Source organism: Erigeron canadensis, chromosome 8 (genome assembly GCF_010389155.1).
Source record: "Erigeron canadensis isolate Cc75 chromosome 8, C_canadensis_v1, whole genome shotgun sequence".
In the NCBI taxonomy this organism is placed as follows: Eukaryota; Viridiplantae; Streptophyta; class Magnoliopsida; order Asterales; family Asteraceae; genus Erigeron; species Erigeron canadensis.
Window position 1 is genome coordinate 44,721,008 of NC_057768.1, and position 21,423 is coordinate 44,742,430.

The 21,423-nt window shown below is 35.6% G+C and overlaps 1 protein-coding gene across 1 annotated transcript; it reads right to left on the minus strand.

Annotated features, from left to right (window-relative positions):
• Nucleotides 1-111: 111 nt before the first annotated feature.
• LOC122610032 lies at nucleotides 112-15,052 on the minus strand. The gene is given in 36 exon segments (XM_043783003.1): nucleotides 112-664; nucleotides 829-928; nucleotides 1,019-1,104; nucleotides 1,200-1,315; nucleotides 1,416-1,587; nucleotides 1,673-1,816; nucleotides 1,896-1,997; nucleotides 2,071-2,659; nucleotides 3,603-3,707; nucleotides 3,801-3,883; nucleotides 3,963-4,292; nucleotides 4,378-4,539; nucleotides 4,607-5,089; nucleotides 5,172-5,369; nucleotides 5,447-5,737; nucleotides 5,807-5,884; nucleotides 6,382-6,472; nucleotides 6,606-6,827; nucleotides 6,965-7,285; nucleotides 7,373-7,629; nucleotides 7,631-7,777; nucleotides 7,779-7,838; nucleotides 7,909-8,264; nucleotides 8,334-8,487; nucleotides 8,668-8,805; nucleotides 9,008-9,079; nucleotides 9,237-9,332; nucleotides 9,434-9,557; nucleotides 9,632-10,044; nucleotides 10,131-10,302; nucleotides 10,428-10,522; nucleotides 10,609-10,824; nucleotides 10,913-11,080; nucleotides 11,174-11,440; nucleotides 11,775-11,919; nucleotides 13,893-15,052. Coding segments are annotated over 36 exon segments (7,641 nt in total). The 5' UTR covers nucleotides 14,915-15,052; the 3' UTR covers nucleotides 112-598.
• Nucleotides 15,053-21,423: the final 6,371 nt, after the last annotated feature.

The following is a 21,423-nucleotide window of genomic DNA, read 5'->3' on the forward strand; positions in this document are numbered from 1 at the left end:
TAACTTGTTTCATTGCCTACTTATGTGTACAAGTATCAATAAAACTGGATTTCTCAAAAATTAGTTCCAACCACGTTTAAGTGAACCAAATATTCAGATTTAAAGTAGTTACACATACAATTTTCTTTGTAAACCATTTGCAACCAAAACCATGTAAATTATTCAAAATCTTAACAAAATTGACTACTAGAAGTCAAATTGTCATCTAGCCGACCAGCCTTTTATCTAGATCAGCAAACTTTCCTCATGAACAATCTGTCACAACATACATTACATAACATAGCAAATCAAAGAGGGCATAAAACAACGAAAGCAAAACATATACAGTTAAAAAAAAGACAAACGAACAACCCGGATGATATATACACCTCTTCTACCTTTTCTATCTTGGACATTTCAGATGTACAACAAAGCTTTTCTTCTTGAACGCCAAAAATGCTAAAAATGTGCCTTGGACATTACAAAACTAATGAAAGAGGCTCTCATGGGCCGATGTTTTCTACTAGTTTCCATATAAGCCATGTACAACATGATCAGATGCTGTTTAAAAAATCAACAGCAGCAGAAGAGTAATTGGTTCTGACCCAGAAGCCACAAATTACATATACTGAGCCAACCACTGTTTGCACATATCGAGCACTGGAAGTGCATTTGCATGCAATGCCTACAACATTTGCAAATTTCATCCAATTATACAAGTCAAATTTGTAGATTGTTGAGAACATTCTTATTTTGCTTCAATCTTACTCTTGAGAACATATACAAAAAAGTTGAGAAAGTAAAAAATATAGAGCTTTGAGTTTTCAAGAATCAAAATAGAATACATACCTGATGTGCAACATACTGGACATCCGCCACACTTCCACTTCGAGAAGCAATCTGAAAGGCACTTTTAAGGCGGCCACACACCACACAAGCCAAAACCTTCCTGAAATGAAAGTAATGTATTAGAAAGGCATGTTAAGTAAAAGAAATAAAATTTTAACATAGAAGACACCAGCGAATGCTGCTAGTTAACCTGTGGCTGCTAGTTAACATGTCAATAAGACGGTCAGGGCGTTCCTTATGTTTGTTGGCGTATACATTGATAGCTGCTCCCAGAACCTACATTCACACACAAATTTCTATTACAGCTTAGCATCAACTTTATATTATTTTTAATTCACTGTTTCATAGAGTAAACTATATTAGTAGATCACCTGGTCCCAATCTTCATCGTCAATTGTTCCCTTGATATTTCTGAAAAATTCAGTTAATTGACCTCCTTTCTTTCTATCAGCAAGTGATGATGCAACACCAGCATATATATCAACAGCTGGAAATTGATATTAATTCAACAAAAATAATATTATAACTGCAATTTTTAAGATAGTAGTAGAAGTCCTAATTAAAATTTTATGAGATCCTTATGTTACCAGAAAGATTAAACTCGTAAATCACTTGGAAAGCCAAGTCAAAGTTCTTCTCAACAAGAGTTTCTGCAATCTCACACCTCCTCTTAAAAGTTTCCGGATCATTTGGGTTTCCAAAAAGAGAGTATTTCCATTGAGGCCCATCTGTATCATTAAATGATTTTATCACATCTACCTGAAAAAAGAAAAGAAAGACGTTAACATGGTGCTGAACCTCAGTAAAAGGTACATAACAAAAATAGAAAGGTACAACAAGCTACCTGCATGGAAACTCGAGCAGAAAACTTCACTAGTCCTTCTTCTGTGAGTTTTTGTGATGCAGTTTTACCACGAACACCCTTGGTGACTAGCTTAGTTGAGCCTCCACTTTTGTGTCTTGCAGATAACGCTTCACCAAAATGCATCTTCACCAAGAAAGCAAAATAATTAGTTGGACAGAAATCAACTAAAAAGGTACTCCACTAATCACAAAAAAGGACTTACTTTGGCATTTTCCAAGTGTTTTATAGCTTCATCCAATGCAGATGAATTCACAAATAACTGAATACAGCACAGACCAGCAGCCACATGATCTTTTCCTATTACCTGAACCGTAAATATACAATGAAGTCGCATCTCATATAATCAACGGGTATGAAACATCAAGAACAGTATTTACCTGGAATCTGTATAGGTAATTAAAATGCTTATGAGTTTCACAAAAGACACAAATGCGGTTAAGTGCAGCTCCAGTATACTGTTTCCAAGCCATATCCTCTGCTGATGTGGATAACATTCTAGAAGCCATTACTTCCTCCAAAACAGGCATGGCTCCATAACCAACACACAGGTCACATAAATCATCAATTGATCCATAGTCAGTCGAAAGTGGATCGGCTTTTTGTGGGGTAGATGATGACATGGCTGCTAGTGATGACTGTTGAGGTGGAGGAGCATCATTTTCAGGAAAAAATAGCATGCACGCGTCCTTATAATGACCGTGCTTAAACATAAAATCCAGCAAATCCTGACGAGTAAATTCTTGTAAATAGTTAACACATTCAAGGTATCTAATGCTATCCAGATTGCTGCGCGGAACATCTTCAAATTCTGAATTATTTATGGAACTACCATTGGAAGCTTCTTGCAATCTTCTAGACCTCTCAGATCGAGGAAATGTAGATGGCATGTATAAAACATTGAGATATGAGTCGGCGGAAAGAGAATCATCCAGGATTGCAGGTGCACTTTTAGCCAAATGTTCGTACCTGCATCGTAACATCAAATTAGCAACATGATCTTACTACTTAGCATGATCAAGGTGAAGTTTGATTTTGAAGAAAAAAAAAGTCTGCAATCTGATTTAATCTATGCTTATGTCTGCAACTGAAGATGTGGTCCAAAGGTCTGCAAGCTAAAAATATAATACTGCATGTTTTATAAACAGGATACTGTCTGCATAAATATAAGCTTGTTTTGTTTTTAAAGTAAAAAGAATAGTAAAAATTTCTTGAAATCGATTTTATCATAAAAAGGAAATATTTCTAGTTCAGCCAAAAAGTCAAATGTGCCTTCTAAATTTCATCCAGAAAAACGTGTGTTGACAAAATGACCCCCAAATTACCCAACACCACCTCATCATAATTGCCACCGCCTTCCATCTTTTTTTGTCCCACCGCAATCTCAACATTTCCACTAAGTTCCCCAGTTAGCAGCAGAAATAGAGAAAACAACAATCTCAACAATTATTAATTTACTATCATCATCAAACCCACATTCTCAACTAATTTCATCATACCCATCTTGATAAATGGGGTGGTTGGCAGAGATGGCTGGAAAATAAAGATGAAGTAACAGAAATAAAAAAAAAAAAAGAATTGAGGGGTGGTTGCGGAGGTGGCTTACTAAGGTGGGTGGTCGGAGAAGGGGATTCTGGACCGGTGGAGGAGAGTGGCAGGCTATGATGGTGGGTGAAAAGAGAGGAGAGGGATGGGTGGGTAAAAAAAGAGGAGAGGGTTGGTGTGTGAAAAGAGAGGAGATGGGATGGAATGATGGATATTGCATTTTTTAGCCAAAAGAAGCATATTTAAGGTCTTCAAATTGCTTTTAAACAGTCTTCAAGGCTTACATCTGCGCCTTGCGCGCCCGCAGACATCAGACCTTTTAAGCAAAAACAAACACAACCCAAAACACTAGCTTATATCATCTTACATGGAGCGAACAGATGACACATCAGCCGGTGGACCTCCTTCGATTGTATTAATGATATCTTGAATAACAGGTGCAGGATCATCCTTGTACAGTTGAAGTGCTTGCCTATGCACAACATAAGCATTATGTTAATCAAAATACAACAAAAGATTCTGGTGAGAGAAAAAAGGTAAAGGGGTATGGCTGATATTTACATACTTGAATTTGACTCGAGCTTGCGCATAGTGCTCCATCCGAATTAAAGCAAGCCCCCACGCATTCCATACAGCAAATGCATCGATCTTTATAAATTTATTACAGTTAGATAGAAGAAAAACTGCAAGAAGTTTTATCTTCAAAATGTGTATATTCCATACGTACCTTGCACTTCTTGCAAGTATACACAGCCATGCTATATCGTTCCTCAAGAATCAATCGATCACGTAACCGTGCAGAAGACTCCTTGTCAGCAATATCATCAAGAGAAGCAGCAATTCCATATCCCAAAAGACTTTGCAAGAGTTCTGCCCGTCTAAGCCACATGTCTGCTTGTGATAGGACTTCAGATAGCTCATCTGTTGACTGACTACCCACACTAGAACTGCCTGCATCAGAGGATGTATCCTCAACATCTTTATTTCTTTCAGAATAACCAGAAAACTCATTTCTATCAGAAAGCTTTCTTAGCTGAGATTTAGCATAAAGGAGCCCCTATAGATACAAAAAAAAAGAAGTTTCAATCAGTTCATGCATATAATACATATCAACTACTTCTGTAAGAAAAACGCTTTGATACCTGAACAAATGTCTCTGTAGCATGATAAGCTCGGCCAATAATTTCCATTGATGCATTTTCAGGCAAATGTTTAGAGCTTAAAACGAATCTCATTTGATTAACACACAAGTCCAAAGCACCTTTTGCTGATGAACTCTCATCCAAACACAAAGACAACAGTTCCTATATAATGTGTACAATTCAATCAGAATGCTACCAGAACATATATAATTTATAAAATGAATTGTACCTTGAAGAGAATGATATCTGGTGCACTTTCATAGTGATGGGAAGATCTAACCGCATCATCCTTATTAGTGTCACCTGTGAGCATCCACTGTTCAGCAATTGAAACGGAAGGAAGACGATCTTGGCCGTCCATTGTGTATGAAGAAACCCGGTCTTCTTGAATTCCAGCCATTGCTTCCCATGTAGCCCGTTCAGTTTGTGTCAGCCCTGACCCTTTCCTTTTTCTTTGAACATCCTTGGGAGCCGTTTTCTCTGCACTATTTCTTGGGTTCCAAGAAAATGCCCTACGAGCCTCCTTTTGCAAGTTACTTAAACTATTAGAGAAGGAAGATCGTGTAGGAGTCCCTGACTTCTGCTTCGTTTTTGGGCCCGAAACTTGTATCCGTGACTCGCGACGAGGTGGGCTTATAGTAACGGAAATTGCTTTGGCAGCATACGTAAGAATTTTGTTGTTATCTCTTAGAGAAGGGAATTCTTTAAGTATCTGAAAACAAGTATTATACAGCAAGGGTCATATAATCATTATGTGAACATTATGATAGAAAGAATTTTTGCTGTTCAAGTACCATAGAAGCAGACTGCAGTTGTTTACGCATCAGCAGTACTTCCACAATCAGCTGAGGGTGCTCATGTAATGCAGAGCATCTTTGCTGCCATGGCAAAGGCAAAACAGCCAATACACGAAGACCTAGGGCCCATAGATTTAGGCGGGAAAGCTCGGGTTCGTTCAAGTTGCTGTCTCTTCTTTTCAGGAAGAAATGAACCTTCACATATTAGGATAAGCCTGACTTATATTGCATTCTTACTAAATTAATTACTGAAAAGAAAAATGTAGTCTTACAAGCAGTTGTTTGGACCGTAAAGTGGGCAATTGCTGCATGGCACCCATTGCAACTGGCAGGGCATCTTGCGAGTCACGCAAAGAAGAAAGAAACCTTGAAGCTTCAGCAGGCCCACCTCCATTAATGGGATCGGCTGTAAGAAGTTTCACAAGTTGACGGCCCTGAAGTTCTCTACGAAGTTCAATAGGTAATGCTGCACTTTCAGCAACCTCTAAAGCAGCAGAAACGGCTCCCTTTTCAGCTAACCTGAGGGCCAGACCCTCCGGATCTTCTTTGCAGTCTGCTTCAACCTGATAAATCAAATAAAATTTCAGTAACAATTAAGATAAATATATGTCCCTATTAAGAATGAACATGACCTCTTGCCAGCTGTTGTAACGCTCATCTGCAGATAATATGTGGCTGTACCGCATCAAAGCTTGTCTCCTAAGAACAACCTATATAGACAATATGTATGTGAGTGGTAATAAAAATGTTATAATGTAACATCACTGTCAGTTATGACATCTCCAGCCATCTGTACAGTTCCATTACAAAGCAATTAGGGCAGGCCGGGTGCATCTGGCACAGGGCAAAATAGGTTCAGTTTGAGTAGGCCAATTTTAGTATGGGTCGAAACATACCAGGCCAGTAAGGGTTAGCGCACAAGCACTTTTGTGGCCATTTTAAGAATCTTCCATAAATAACTAAAACTTTAATTATGGTCCAAAAGACAACATTATTGCAATAACAGTCTGGATCTTTGAACCAAACAATTTAGGGTTTTCATCCTATTTAACTTGTTTGACTCACTTGACTTGATCTCCTATTTGCCAAATTTTTTTAATTTGACCATCTGAGATAAAAAGTCCAAAGTGACCCATACATAAGTGTGTGGGCCGGTTGTAACATCTACCACTTAGAATTTTGGTCAAATAAACACCCAAATAGAAACCTCATGCTTAGAAGGATCATTTTCCAGCAAGTGACAGTGACACATGGTGAGTACATCCAAAGCAGCATTTAATTCCCACCTATGCATATATCTGTAACACAAGAAAACATTGATTGCATGAGAAAATTTCACCAGCATTTAAGCAGAATCTAACTTAATTGAGTACTTGTAATCATAGATACTAGGATAACTAGGGTATTAATTAACATTTCCAGATTACATACTTGAGGGCAAGTGTTGCTGCAAGTTGCTTATCTTTCAACCTTAGACAATACTGCCAGCTATTGCTTGGTATCCTAAAGGTCAAGAGACCTGAACGATTATAGATAGTATGATTTTCTTCCTCACGTTCAATGAGTAACTTAAGTAAATGATCAGAAGCGCCATCACGTAAGCATCGATCGGAAAGAGCAAGAGCATCCATTAATTTTCCTTCATCTATCAATCTAAGAATGTTTAAGAAAATATAGTAAGCAAAATTAAGTTGTTCAACGTTACATCATTAGGCAGGAAAACAATGCACACAGCAAAATGACACAAGGAATGATGATGTACATTATCAGTGATATACAAAATTGTGTACCTTTCAACAGCTTTTTCATATGGTTTTTCATTCTCCCATCCAAAAGAAAGGAAGACTGTTGTATCAATATCAGCAGCTTCGGACTTAGGTGAGTCTGGCCAAATTCCACTTTCTTTTGTGGTGTCCGGAAGAACGGAAATAGTGGGGCCAACTGCCAGGTCATCATGTTCTAAATCAGAATCACTATCATGCTCCCGGAAACGCTTAACAGAAATTTTAGCCTCACTCCCATCATTGATCACATGCTTATCAGTTACAGCAACCTCTGAAACTCGGTGAAGATTCGTCTGCATTTGTATCCACCGATTTAACGTTGGAAACCTGAACATTAAAAAAATAAAAGGTGTAATGGTATTATAGACTAGCAATCCAACTGGATGGGAAACTTGCATACAGATGAAGTTAAACCTTTCTGATTGATCAAGTGCAAACTCATAGAATAATCTTTCAGCATCGTGCTTTTGCGCCGATCCATCACTCAAGGAACTTGATATGGTGGCGTCAGTTCCGCCATATAATATACAACTCCCGAAAACACATGCTAACACAGCCCTAACTGGTGAGAGTTTCACAAGATGCTTTACAACATCTAACTGCAGAGGGTACAAGGGAACTCCCGGTGTGGCAGAGGATGGACAATACGAACTCGGTTTGACTTCTTTCGAAGAAGGGGGAAAGAACTTTACATTCTGAATTGCTTTTGGGGCATGTAGGAATTACAGCAATGTCTGCCCAGCCATGACCAGATCTTGGTGGATAAATTGGTGGTACACATGCCGAAATCACTTCATGTACAAAATCGGCAGACATAATTTTCTGCTACCTTTGCAGCTGCATCAGTGCTACCCCGATCAAACACCAAACGGGTCAAAAGCTGTAGTCAACGGGTTAGATAAGGGAACCCAAGAATTTTGAAAACAAAATGAAAAAAAAAGGGGTCGTACATCTTTTGGCCATTCATAAATGAGAGAGAAATAATTGAAGTCATGAGTAGTATCTGTGCCATCAACTATGTCGCCAATAGCTGCAATATGGAGGATAAATTGGGAAAGATATGTTGTTGCCTTGGAAGTCAATGGGCCGTATATTCTCTTTTCAGCATCTTTTACATCATATGACGTAGAAGCTATAGACTTTTCACCACCAGATGTTGGTTGTCTAGTGGGTCTTAATCCAAGCCCTAGAACTCCAGCTTTCTCATGATTCAAAGCATCTTTATCAGAATACAAACTCTCGCTTTTCATATATTCTCTTTCGTTTTCTTCATCAGCAATAGCTCTTGCAAGATTATGAAGTTTACCTAGAATTAATAGAGATATCAAAAATTGTAATTAGCATCATAAACTGATGAATTTGGAAAGATGGTTACCACTAAGAAACTGTCGTTTCCCCATGTGAGCATCTTCAATCATTTGATGAAGCATAGCAAGAGCACGCTCCCTGTGTCCTTGTCTCTGGACATCCTTTGATGAAGCATTTATTAAATCCCCCGTTAACAGAGACTGGAGTACCGGAATCTTGTCCTGGAAAATGTAGTCATACCATGTACATAAAATCAGTTACTTGTGCATGATTATTATGCTTGTACTAAAAAAAGAGTCTATAGAAGTTGTGCTCTAAACATAAAGAGTTAATAGATATATTAGGAGTAAACATTTTGTGATCAAGAAAACAAAAGCTAAAGAATGATATAGAAAATCAACCTGTTCCAACAGTTCTTGTAAACGTTTGAGAAGACGCTTCGCGACTGAAATTATGCCAATTTCATAAATTTGATCCCAATAAGTAGCACCCATCTTAGGAGCACGGCCAGGATAGATCTCTGACAACATAACTTGAGCCTGTACCATTACAAGTAAAGCTACAATAAACCTTCTTTTTATTATGTCAAATTATGCAACTAAAATCATTATATCATTGCAGAAGTCATGCCACATACCATTTAGTGCCATAACTGAAACAAGTATATATAAGAAGCATAACTAACATAATGGACACATAAATGTACTTTTTGCCCACTGGATTGAGTAATATCTCACTAACCTGATCTAAAAGTTTCTGGGACAAAGTCGAAGACCTTGACGATGCTGCAGCTACATCAATACATAGAAGAGTCTAGCAAGAAACAAAAAAAAAAAGTTAGCATACAACATTTCCAAATGTAGATGTCCAAAGTAGGTCCACTCTAAAACATAGGAGAAGAGTTTTTTGTTTTCTTTTTTTGTTTGGGGGTGTTGGGTGGGGGGATTATGACAAAAAGAGAATTTCATACTGCAACCAAAGGACCTAATTGAGAGCGAATCGTGGAAAAATCCAGCTCTTGGACAGCAAGAGTCTCATTAGCGGCACGGGAAACAGCATCTGTGGCCTGGGGAATCCCAAAAAATAACAAGTTTGCATGAGCTTAACAACAAACTTTACATGCAAAATGTCGTGAAATTTATACATAGTGACCAGCTAGGTACATACAGATGCTCTTTTAGAAGCTCCATCCACCCATTCAGCTAGTTCAAGAGTTGCTTTATCTTCTGGAGGCAGAGAAAAACGGTTAACGGCCTCTTCTCCAATGTCATATTTTGCCCTCTGCATGCAACTAGATAATAAACTATGGTCAAGCTTATATCTAACTGGTAAAAAAAACTTCATTTGTCGATAAATCAAACTCACAGATTCAGCAGCTTAGATGGAGCTGCACGCAACACAGTTGATGCCTCCTCCCATTTCCATTGACGGTCCGACAAGGGAAGAAGACTTTGCAGGATTGATAAACGCCATTCCCAATCTTCAATGAAAGATCTTGCTTTTAAGATTTTCCACTCTAAAGCTTGTGTCCCATCAGTAGGTACATTTCCATCAATTGCAATATCCTGTTCACTAACTGCCGAAGGTAGATTTTGCCTCAATATATTTAGTAGCTGCCCAGTGAAAGACACTACCATAGTATTCCCTTCTTCATTAGTGCAGGGATCAGCACTATCCCCGCTGATATCAGGATATCTGGTAGGTGGTGGACATGATGATAAGTTGCAAGAAAGATCGTCCATATGCAATAGTGAGATTATTATGTTAACCATCATTATCTGCATCATTGAAACGGTTATGATTTACATATCTATGATAATGTGAGCCATATATACGCATAATGGGAAATGGTGAAAGAGAAAACCTTGCGTGGAATGTTGCTGATAGCCTCCAAATGAGTACCGAGGTCCTTTAAGTAACATCGTGCCATTTGGTAGCATTTTAAATCATTATTCTTACTATCCCCCATAGCTGCAAGGGCAAGAACGGCAGACTCCATGGCATATCGCATGTGCATGAGTTCAACATCTTTCATCCTATATAACACAAATTTATTGGACACGGGTACTAAAGATAATATAGTGAACAAGAATGACACAGGCTAGATTGATGAGACAAGACTCGGTTCTTTATTTCCCACACATATGAGATTGGACGCTACCTTTTCCAGGCTGCTAAATTAGATGTTATTGGTTGCATGCTAAATAGCTCAATAGCATCTTGAAATTTTATGTCTGGAACTACATCAAACAAAACCTGCATAAAGATAATGAAATAAATACCTCATGTGTAGGATCATCTCAATAAATGACCTATACTACCAATAAAGTTTGCACACGTACTCGAAGGGGACTATGGATTGATAATCTTTCTAAAACAAGATTTTCAACAAAAGGGTCCAACTTGAAATTTTCGTTCTCAAGCTCTGTATGCCCTTTTCCAGACAGGAGTAACGATGATTTCAAACTCCATGACTGTCCAGAATTGACACATGCAACAAAAGAAGCCAGATCAAGCTGGTAACATAGGAAGTCACAAAGATGTTCAACACAAGACACCTGCAATTATTAACAAGTTATACTTAATATCCACTTATTCATATCAATGTGCTAATATATTATGGTAAACATGAAATTAAAACTATACCTCATCTGATTTATTACCATAGAGAGAAGATTCTTCCAGCCTGAGAATTTGTGATTTACTGGTCCACAAAAGCTGCATCAACTTCTTTCTCAAGTCTGTTTTCCCAGGCAAAAGATCCCAACCCATAACAGCCACAAGAGGTTGAAGTTGGGGGTACAATGCAAGAAGCTGCAACATATAGACATTGGAATTATACAATGTTATTAAATGAGATGGGAGTAATTTGAACACATATTAACAGATTGACAGAAATCTACATACATTGCTAGCTTCTTGAAGTTGTTCCCTCTTGACAGCAGAAAGAGCAACATCCATGATACACTCAAGTACATGCAACCCTGAGATACGAGCATAATGATACATGTCTCTCATGCATGCAGACATCGCCGACTTAAATGATGATGTTTGGTCGTCAGGTGTAGTTTGTGCGATAATTCTCAAAAACCGTGCAAGAGGAGGTGGAACATGGTTTCCATTCACTACTTTATGTGCATCTATGTCTTCAGAGAGCAATTCCTCCTGAATGTACTGTAAAAGGCACATAATCAGCAGTCCGCATATGCAAGTCCTGATGCAAGTTTATTCATGTATAATTGTATACACATGACTCGCATGCTGTGGAACCCAATTATATTGTGGGCTTGTAGCAATAAGTGTACAATACAAAAGCAAGCATGTAATGCACATACGTAATAAAAAAAAACAAACAAGCTGTTCATAATGTAGTTGGGCGTTTCTTCCGACTCTAGTCTCAAAGGTTCTGTTCAGATTTCTCTATGTTCTAATTTAATACCTAATATAAGGTCAATAGGCATAAAGTACAATGCATTACACAGATACTTGATAAGGAAAAGCTACATACCTGTATCATGTTAACAAGATTTGTGGAGTTTGATGAGAGAGCTTTCTCATAGACTGACAACAATTTACTTCGTGTGGCAAGCCAAGTGTCATCATAGGATGCCATTCCCAACAAACTCCTCTTAAGGAGATCTTGCAAAATCATGCTATTTAAACAATCACAGAAGATTACAAATACATAAGCAACAAAAGAGTACAATTTGATAATGAATTAAAGACTACTACTCAAACAATATTATTAATGATGTGACATTAAAGAAAAAAAACCTACAGTCACGACCAAGAGCTATCTAGGAACTATGAACAGCCCAGTGCATTGTCCAAGTTGGTTGATAAAACCAGCTGTAATTATTTCGATAGCAAATAAGCACATCAACTTAACTATTTCCACGTGTAACTGTTTAATTTCCATTTATTAGTTTTCACCTTCCCACATGGTTGGGATGGCAAAATGTGCAGCAGTGTGAATAAAAGGCAAGAACCAAGATAAGTAAAAAAAATCGACATATATTTTTCTCCTTTTTGAAAGTATGTCTTCATGATACAAGAGGCATGTTTATACAACATAGTTCACAAAGTCATTTTTTAAAGCCCATACATGAACTATGTATGATCATATAAAATAACTTAAATGCATCAGATATTCTATAAAGAATTCACCAGTATAATTACTGTATAGTTTTAATTAACATATCTGATGAGGTAATGAACTGGCGAGTGCATTGTCCAAGTTGGTTGATAAAACCAACTGTAATAATTTAGATAGCGAACAAACATATCAACTTAACCTATTTCCACATACAACATTATAACAGTCTAATTTCCATTTATCAACTTCCACCTTCCCACATGGTTGGGGTGGCAAAATTTGTGGCAGTATGAATAAAAGGCAAGAACCAGGATTAGTAAAGAAATCATCGACATAGATTTTTTGGCTCTTTACAAGTATGTCTTCATGATACAAAGAGGCATGTTTAGATGACATAGTTCCTAATGCCATTTTTTGAAGGCCATACATGAACTGTGTATGATCATATATAATAAATTAAATGCATCAGATATTCTATAAACTATTGTCCCTTAGGGGACATCCAATAAAAATGGAACAACACAGAGATGTTCTATAAACTATTCACCAGTATAATTACTGTATAGTTTTAATTCATACAGCGTACTGCCCCAGGTCGCCTAGTTTGTATGTGGTTATGTTACCCAAGTGTGCAGTAGGCTCACTTTAGACCACTTACTATGGATTTTTCAGAACCCCCCCCCCCCCCCCCCCCCTAACTTGAAAACACTCTTTAGGACAGATGTATCATGTAAACTATATATTTTACCAGGACCTAAAAAACTCTAGTAAAAATAAGCTGTTATCTCATATCGTTTTATCAGACTAGAGTTTATATATTAGAGGGTGTTAATTGTAAATGTTTCTTTTATATAATGCCCTATGTAATCTCCTATTCTAATACACAATAATACAATGCATTACAAGGTTTATCGTTAATAATAAAATATTAACCTCATCACCATCCAACAATTACATTGTGAACATCAAGCAGGTTTCAAACTTTTGTAGCTATTGAAGCAATTCATAAGCATTTTTGTAACTTAGAAAGTACGCTTCGCGAGATAGTTAGAAAATTGGATATAGCAATAGAGGTTTCTTTTCCATGTATTTGGTTTGTCAACTCATTTCACTGTGGCTTAATGGAGGATACACTTATATAATAAGTCAAGCAGGTTTCAAATTTATGTAGCTTATGGAGCAATTCATAAGCATATTTGTAACTTAGAAAGAACACTTGGCAAATTAGTTAGAAAATTGGATATTTACCTGCATTATAGTGCGGGAAATAAAGGTTTGTTTTCCATGTTTATGGTTTGTCAGCTCGTCTCACTATGGCATAATGGAGAATACACTTATATAATAAGTCTAGAGAAATCTAAGGTGGCATATATATGTAGTAATACAGTATAGCTCAATGAGATACAAACTGTCTCCTCTATGTTCATCATTTTTTTTTACCAAGTCTGTCATAAAATCATATAATACTGATGTACATAAAAACAATATTAGTAAAGTTAACGTTAAAAGAAATAGTTTCTTCGGGCATACCGGTAATCAGCTTCCTCCACCCCAGAATCAAAATGAAGAAACTGGATATGTGACAAAGCTCCATCCTTGTCATCCCCATTCAAGCATTCCTTCATGGCATCCAAATGCACAATCTGGACACATCTTTGTATCAATTTAAGAACTTTCACATCTTCTGCTTGATCTATTGGCGAAATAACCAAACCTGGTTCATCCCCACCACCGCCATCTTCATTTTCTTGAACCCATTTGACCTGTTTCGCTATATTCTCACATAATGCCTTGAAAATATCAGCATTTTTCAAAATCACTCTCCTCAAACACATCATTTCACCTTCTTCAATCTCCACATTACCACCAGAAGTCTCCGCTTCTTCACTCTCTCTAACCTCCACTTCAATCAAATCTGGCGTCAACCGCTTAAACCCAATCTCTAGAATCTTATTCAACACTCTCAGACACTCATCAACATCCCAACAGTTAACACTGGCACTCGAATCTACATCAGTTTTACCAAACTCGCTACTATCCACTTTCGATTCACTAACCTCCTGTTTCAAATCAACATCACTAGTACTCTTTGCGTCCACGTTAACAGAACCTAAATAATCCCTACCTAACTCACCTAATTCACTTTGACCTACATTATCAACTCCTTTCTTACTATCCAAAACCCTAGATACAATAATCTGAACATACAGCAAAAACTCAGCACGCAAACGCAAGGTATTCGAATCAAAACTCCAAACAGGCGATATAGGATCATTAAATTGAAGCAATTCTATGGCACATATATAAGTCAATAAAGCAGGAGAAGAAAAACTAGAATTAGAAGTATAACCAAACCGAATAGTATCGTAACGTCCGCCTTTCGCAACGATTGTTTGAAGAATTGAGCGAGCTAAGTCAGGGTCACGAGATCGGAGAGCAATAATTGTAGCTCGAAACGGTTCGATTTGAGCCAGAAAGAGATGATTTGCTGCCAGACGGGAGAGAAGGTCGGTTTCCATGGCGGAGATATCATGTGGTGCTGGTGATTCCATCGGTGATTGTGTGTATTATTAGAGTTATAGATACATGTTCGTGTTGTGTGTGTATAATGTATATGTGATAAAAATTAAAATTTAAAAAAAAAAAAATGTTAATAGTGATAGAGAGGGAGAGAGTGATGGTTGACAGGAAAGGATACAGTTGATAAATGGGAAGAGGACTGTTGAAATCGTTAAAACGAAATAAATAAATTTGGATAGTGATACAAACTTCATTGATCAGTTGCTCGTATTTTCAAAACGGGTTTTGTTAGGAAAATTTGAATAACTATTATCATTGGGGTTAATTTTTTAGAAAATTGCTAAGTATATTTGAACTTTTAGTATTTTAGTTATTCTAGTTTTTAATGTTTTTGACAAGAAATCTCTTTTTCTTCTTTTAAAAAAAAAGGCTTTAAGCCCGATAAGTATATTATGCCAAAAACAACAAAATACATAGAATGTGAGTGAGTCTCATATCTCCATAAGCAACGCAAGTACACAGCCACTACCAAGTACTTTAAAAAGTATACAAACCAACTATACTAAATTAATGATGACAAATAATCTATTTTCTAGGATGACCATTTAAAGTGACGTCTATTATTTTGTAAAAAACCCTATGTATTTCAGAAATTTCATTTGTATCAAGGTCGTAAACACCATCCTCATCATCATCATTGTATTCACATTCTCCATTTGCATCAAGGTCGTAAACATCATCCTCATCATCATCATTGTATTCACATTCCTTGAACTGGGAGTATAAACTTGAATCTCCACTACCTATGTTTCCTGTTTTCTCATCTATTTTAGTCTTCTGCTCTGAGTTTTTCACATCTTTACCCATTTTCTGTTTTGTCGTTGCTTTAGTATCAACTACCTTTGTTTGTTGACAACAAATCTTTTAACACACTTGTGTATTATTTCAACGTATCTTAGTCATACTAAAACTCAATATCTTTGCTTAATCAACAATATCTTTTTAGTCAGAGTTTCTCATTGGGTGAATTCATCACTATTGAATGACACCCTTCTTTCATTTTATGCGGGTGTCTCTATATGTTATAGGGAGACAACATTTGTCTCCATGTTGCAATTGAGTAAAATTTATGAAACGTTGTGACATATATACAATATCTTACCAACAAAGAGTTAGCTTAGTGGTAAGACAATCACTTGATAATCTTAAGGTCTCAAGTTCGATCCTCGCTTGACACAAAAAATAATTCATTTAAGGTACCCGTTACCAATGAAGCCTAGACTCACATGTGAAGTTTAAATACGCAGGTTTGATCCTTCGGGGTGCCCAGATCATGTGGGGATTAGGATGGAGGTATTGTACCGGCATCATATGACTCATACGGGGTGAGTTGATAGGTATCCAACTGTGATACCGGGGCTAGGGTTCCCTCCATTACTTTTTTTTTATATACGATATTTTGTGAAGTTTGATTATGTGATATGTCCAACCACTATCATAGCATGTAGATGTAGGATAGGCCCGATAGCAATATCGCTCCAATTTCCAATGAATGCTACACGATTACGCAACATACACGATACATACAAACCTGTCCGACTTGACTACCGCCATATAGTTAGTTTTCAAGTGCATTCCCATGAGAAGGTAATCAAACCTTTTCGGCGTCTGTATATTTCTAAATCGTGTCCATTTCCCACTCACCCACTAACGCCATATAGTTAGGCTTTTGTACATTTCTACAATTAGAAGTCTTTGGAAACCCTACAACGCTCTACAGTTCAATGGATTGTGGGCTAACTAGCCGTTTGATGTTCTCACACTCCCCTCAAGTTGGAGCATATTTATTGGTTATACCTAGCTTGTTACATATTTAATTAACACCTTTGCAAAAATACTGACTTATGGGATTTAGAAAGGGTGTCGTACTCGTCCCTTTTTCTAGCTTCTCGTATGTACAATGACAATCTACTTTGATATGTTCGTTTCTTTCATGGAACATATGATTGTTAGCAATATGAATGACTACTTTGTTGTCATGCCACTAGTTCATTGATTTAGATCTAGGAAATACTATCTTACCCAATGGATTACGTGACCATACAAGCTCACAAGTCACAAATAGTGTGTGCCATAACCATGTATTCAGAATGGAATGCAACACTCTGGTTCTTTAATCTTCTAAGAGAACATTTCATCAAAAAAAAAACAAGAACTTGTAGTAGTCTAGTAGATCTCTTGCTAATCGAATTTCAATCATAATCGGCATCTGTAACTCCGATGATGATACAAGACCCTATTCTTATACTCGTATAACATGTTGCAATTTGGTGCCCTTTGAGATATTTCAAAATATGACACACAATATCCCATTGTAAAGTTCCTAGAGATAACATAAATTGACTTACAAGTCAACAACACTAATCGAAAGTGCAATGTCAAAATGATTGATGGTAAGATAGTTAAGTTTACCAACAATGTAGTCGACATTGGAATTTTCATACAACTTGAATTGCATACATATATTAACAATCTTTATATAAATATGTTTATAAGATTGAAAAATCAATAAATTCTTTTTTAAGTCTTCATCTTGTATTGAAGAACGGAATTGTTGCAAAAATGGGACTGCGTAGTGTCATACATTATATAATAATATTAAAAGTTTAAGTGATTGAAATTTCATGTGTAATGATAATAAAAGATATACCTATAATATGTGAACAATGATTAGGTTGAACGAATGCACTGAACTCTTAATGTGGATGTTGATGGAAACCCAAATCATATGACCACTCAATGTGGAAAAACCTTTTTGTTCAGTTTAATATAATAGTGTTGTGATTATTTAATAATATATGGGGACAGGGTGTTGTAAAACAAGTATTAAAATAAAACAAATAAAACAAGATTTTGACTCTTAGATCATGATTAAATTAATGCACGAAGATTCACGAAGCAATTGATGCACGATGATTTTCATGATGCATAGTGATTTTCAAAGTAAAGAAACGTATTGTTTTATTTTAATACTTGTTTTATTTTACCTAAATTCATAATTTATATACTATTACTTTAGTTCATCGGTAACATATCTATGAAGTGGAACTTACACATAAGCCCATATATTAAATCTCAAAAAAGAAAAAAAAAAACCGTTATATATATTTTTTTCAATCACTTATAAAATAACACATTACTTACCTTTTTGCATTGTTGTCACTGGTTGTTGTCCACCATTGACTCGACTAAAACCTATTTTCATTTGTTTGATATTTATTTGCAAAATTGTTAAAAAACCTGTCAAGCCTATCGTAGACTATTCATCATGATAGATTTGCGTAAGTCGTATTAGTAATTTTTTCAACACCACACAAGTAATTCATTTATTCTTACTTCTTGTCATTTTTTTTTATATGCGATAAATTTATTGTTAAAGGAATAAGTAGTACCGTAGTAAGATATTTAAAAGAAATTTTTATTATAAACAAGAAAAGAAATTCTAAATAATAAAATCGTTATGAATATATAAATATATACACATATATCAGACTACCACATATTCTATTTCCTCCAATTTTACCAATCCATCATAAATGTGTGATATATATTATCAATGAGATTTGGGCTTACATGTGAAGTCCAGCCGGTTTGATTATTTGGGATGCCCAAATTATGTAAATTTTCACCAACATCATATAACCCTTGCGAGTTACAAGAAAGGATGATAGATATCCAATATAGTACTCGGGCAGGTTCACTCTTTCAGCTTTTTTCTTTTTTCACATAATAAAGATGGCTTTTTTAATTTTATTGGGTTTAAGAAGTTGGCGAGTGGGCTTCTAGAAACTTTGTTCAGTGGGCTTTTATTGTATTGGTTATGTCCACAATTTAAGAACCACGTATCAGCGTACCACAAAACATAGATGATAGATGTGAGATTATGAATTTATGAGCGATCGAATGTGCAATCTATAAGCTACTTTTCACATTATTAATCTAAATCAAACAATTTCACCATCTTTTTTCACACCAAAATGTATCAAATTTTTAATATTACGTATTTTCTTTGGAGTTTCGAAAAGGCAAAATAGAACTATTTTCCATGAACTTGTAAAAAAGCAACGCAACAACCATAAGAGGATTTCCATTGGTGACAGATCTTTTATTCAAAAATTCTCACTTTCCATTGGCCATTTTCTAGTTGTAACAAAGTGGAGATTGTATTAAAACCATTAAGTGTTTTTCCATATTAAAGTGTGTGTTTTGTTAGAACTTATTCGAGGTGATGAAGAGGCACAATAAATTTTTCTGTTTTCACCAAAAGGTATTCAAATTTTCATTAAACAAGCCAACAAATGATAACGATGGTAATTGCACCTGGTAGGTATTTCATTGTGCTTGTTGCCCATCAAACGCTTGTATCCCATCAATGTAAATTTGGAACGAAATGTTCGATCATCCACTATAAGTGATAACGAAGAGTTTTGTGATTGATGGATGTCTTTCTATCGAAACATGTGCTTCATTGAAGGACAAGTTATCATGATTTTAAATATAGTTTTGATGTATGTGTTTATAAGAATTGTCTCTTCTTTATGCCACTTACACGTTGAAACCATATGGAAATTAGAATCTTTAAATTGATAATGGATGTTAAGTCTTGTTATTATCACCAAGATTAATAACATCAGAATCTTCACTAACATATTTGTTGATTTGAGTCCTCATGCTATAGTAGCCTAAATGCCTAATGAGGGGACGTCGCAAAATTAAATCTCACCATGTCTTTTTTTTTACCTTCATTTGTTTTGGATGTGCAACCCATTGGTGAGGATCGAGTCGATAACATGTCAGTTAACTTTTTCATTAGTGGCTAATTTGAATCGAAAAAAACAACAACTCATTTGTCCATTAGCAAGTATCGTAACGAAGCTGTTACATTCGTGCCAATAATCTCATGAAGCAATAACTATGGAATGAAGTTAAGCTCAAACTTTCTAAGGGTTATTTGTTTGATTCTCACAATGTATATGAATTTGATGGAATGAATTTTTTTTTTTTTTTTTAAGTTAAGTTGTTAACAAAATATGAAAATGGGGAAAATTCAAATGTTATTCCATCAAATTCAGATTTTAGACATTGTTGGACCTACAACTATATATTACTAGGTTCATAGAACATTTAGACCATATGTATCTTACTCTTTGATCTGATGCAATTTGAAATCGGAATTTTTTTTAATAGCATTCATACATTGCGTAATAAAAACATATAGTTTATAGTCATTTTCTTGGCTTGCCCTGTATGTGGATCAATTCATGAATAATCCTTGTAAGAAAATTGTTTCATTCGGCCAAAATAACTTTACATGAATTGTCATAGTGTGTATGAAACTTCATTCATGTGCATTGTATGTAACGAGCATGGTACCCGTACAATGCGGCGGTGGTAGTGGGAAAGACGATCTAATGGTGTCAGTGATGGTACTATTGGTGGTGGTGGCGGCGGTGTCAAGTGGTGTAAGTTGATGTAATTGCGATAGTAGAAATTTTTAGAAGATAAAGGCTTAAAGTATTAAAATAAAAGTTTTGGGTAGTTATGTAAAGAAAAAAAAAAGTCCCAAGGCAAATAAGATATTTCAAAGACAGAAATATTTAATAAGGGGGGATTTGCTTTATTAGAGAGTAGAGATGAATTTTCAAATCTTGTGCATTGTATGTATCTGTGTATATGTGACAACTATATAAGTTGTCACTTGTAAGTTTTTGATTAGTCGGATACATACAATACACAGGATTTGAAAGTTCATTATATATAATGCACAATATTAAAGTTCGATACACACTATGACAAATCATGTAAAGTTATATACATTTTGAAATACTAATCCCTAACATAAAATTATATACATTTTGAAATACTAATCCGTAACATAAAACCACATACCGTATAATTATATAAACAAAGAAAAGAAGTTTTGATACCATTCACCTATTCGAAACTTGACACGAAAGTTGCATACAATTTAATACCTTTTATGGCCATTGGTTCATAACATATTGGATATATAATTTAATTGATGGTGCTCCATCTCTCTCTCTCTCTATTTACACAAATAATTATTATTATCAACATAAGCTACTAATTAAGTTGAGTTACTTTACTTTATCTATTAATTTAATTATTATAGTTAGAGTACGAATCGTCTTTATCAGGTAGATTTGGATTTTCTGAGCATAAAAAAAATAGATCACTTATGAATATCATCATTTTAATTAAAACATATAATATGGCCTTGTATTGCTTTTGGTTTAATTATGCATTATCGTTGTCAACATGAAAAACAAATTTTGTTAAAGTACCATTATTATCATAAAAATTGTTATTAAACATGAAAGTCATCGCCACCCATATATTATTCACATTACATCAATCAGTTTTATAGTTCATACTCGATTTTAAGCCCTAAATTACCTTAGATCAATCCCAATTTCAAATTGTCCAAGCATATTTCATGTTTTGTGATTAGATTCTATGG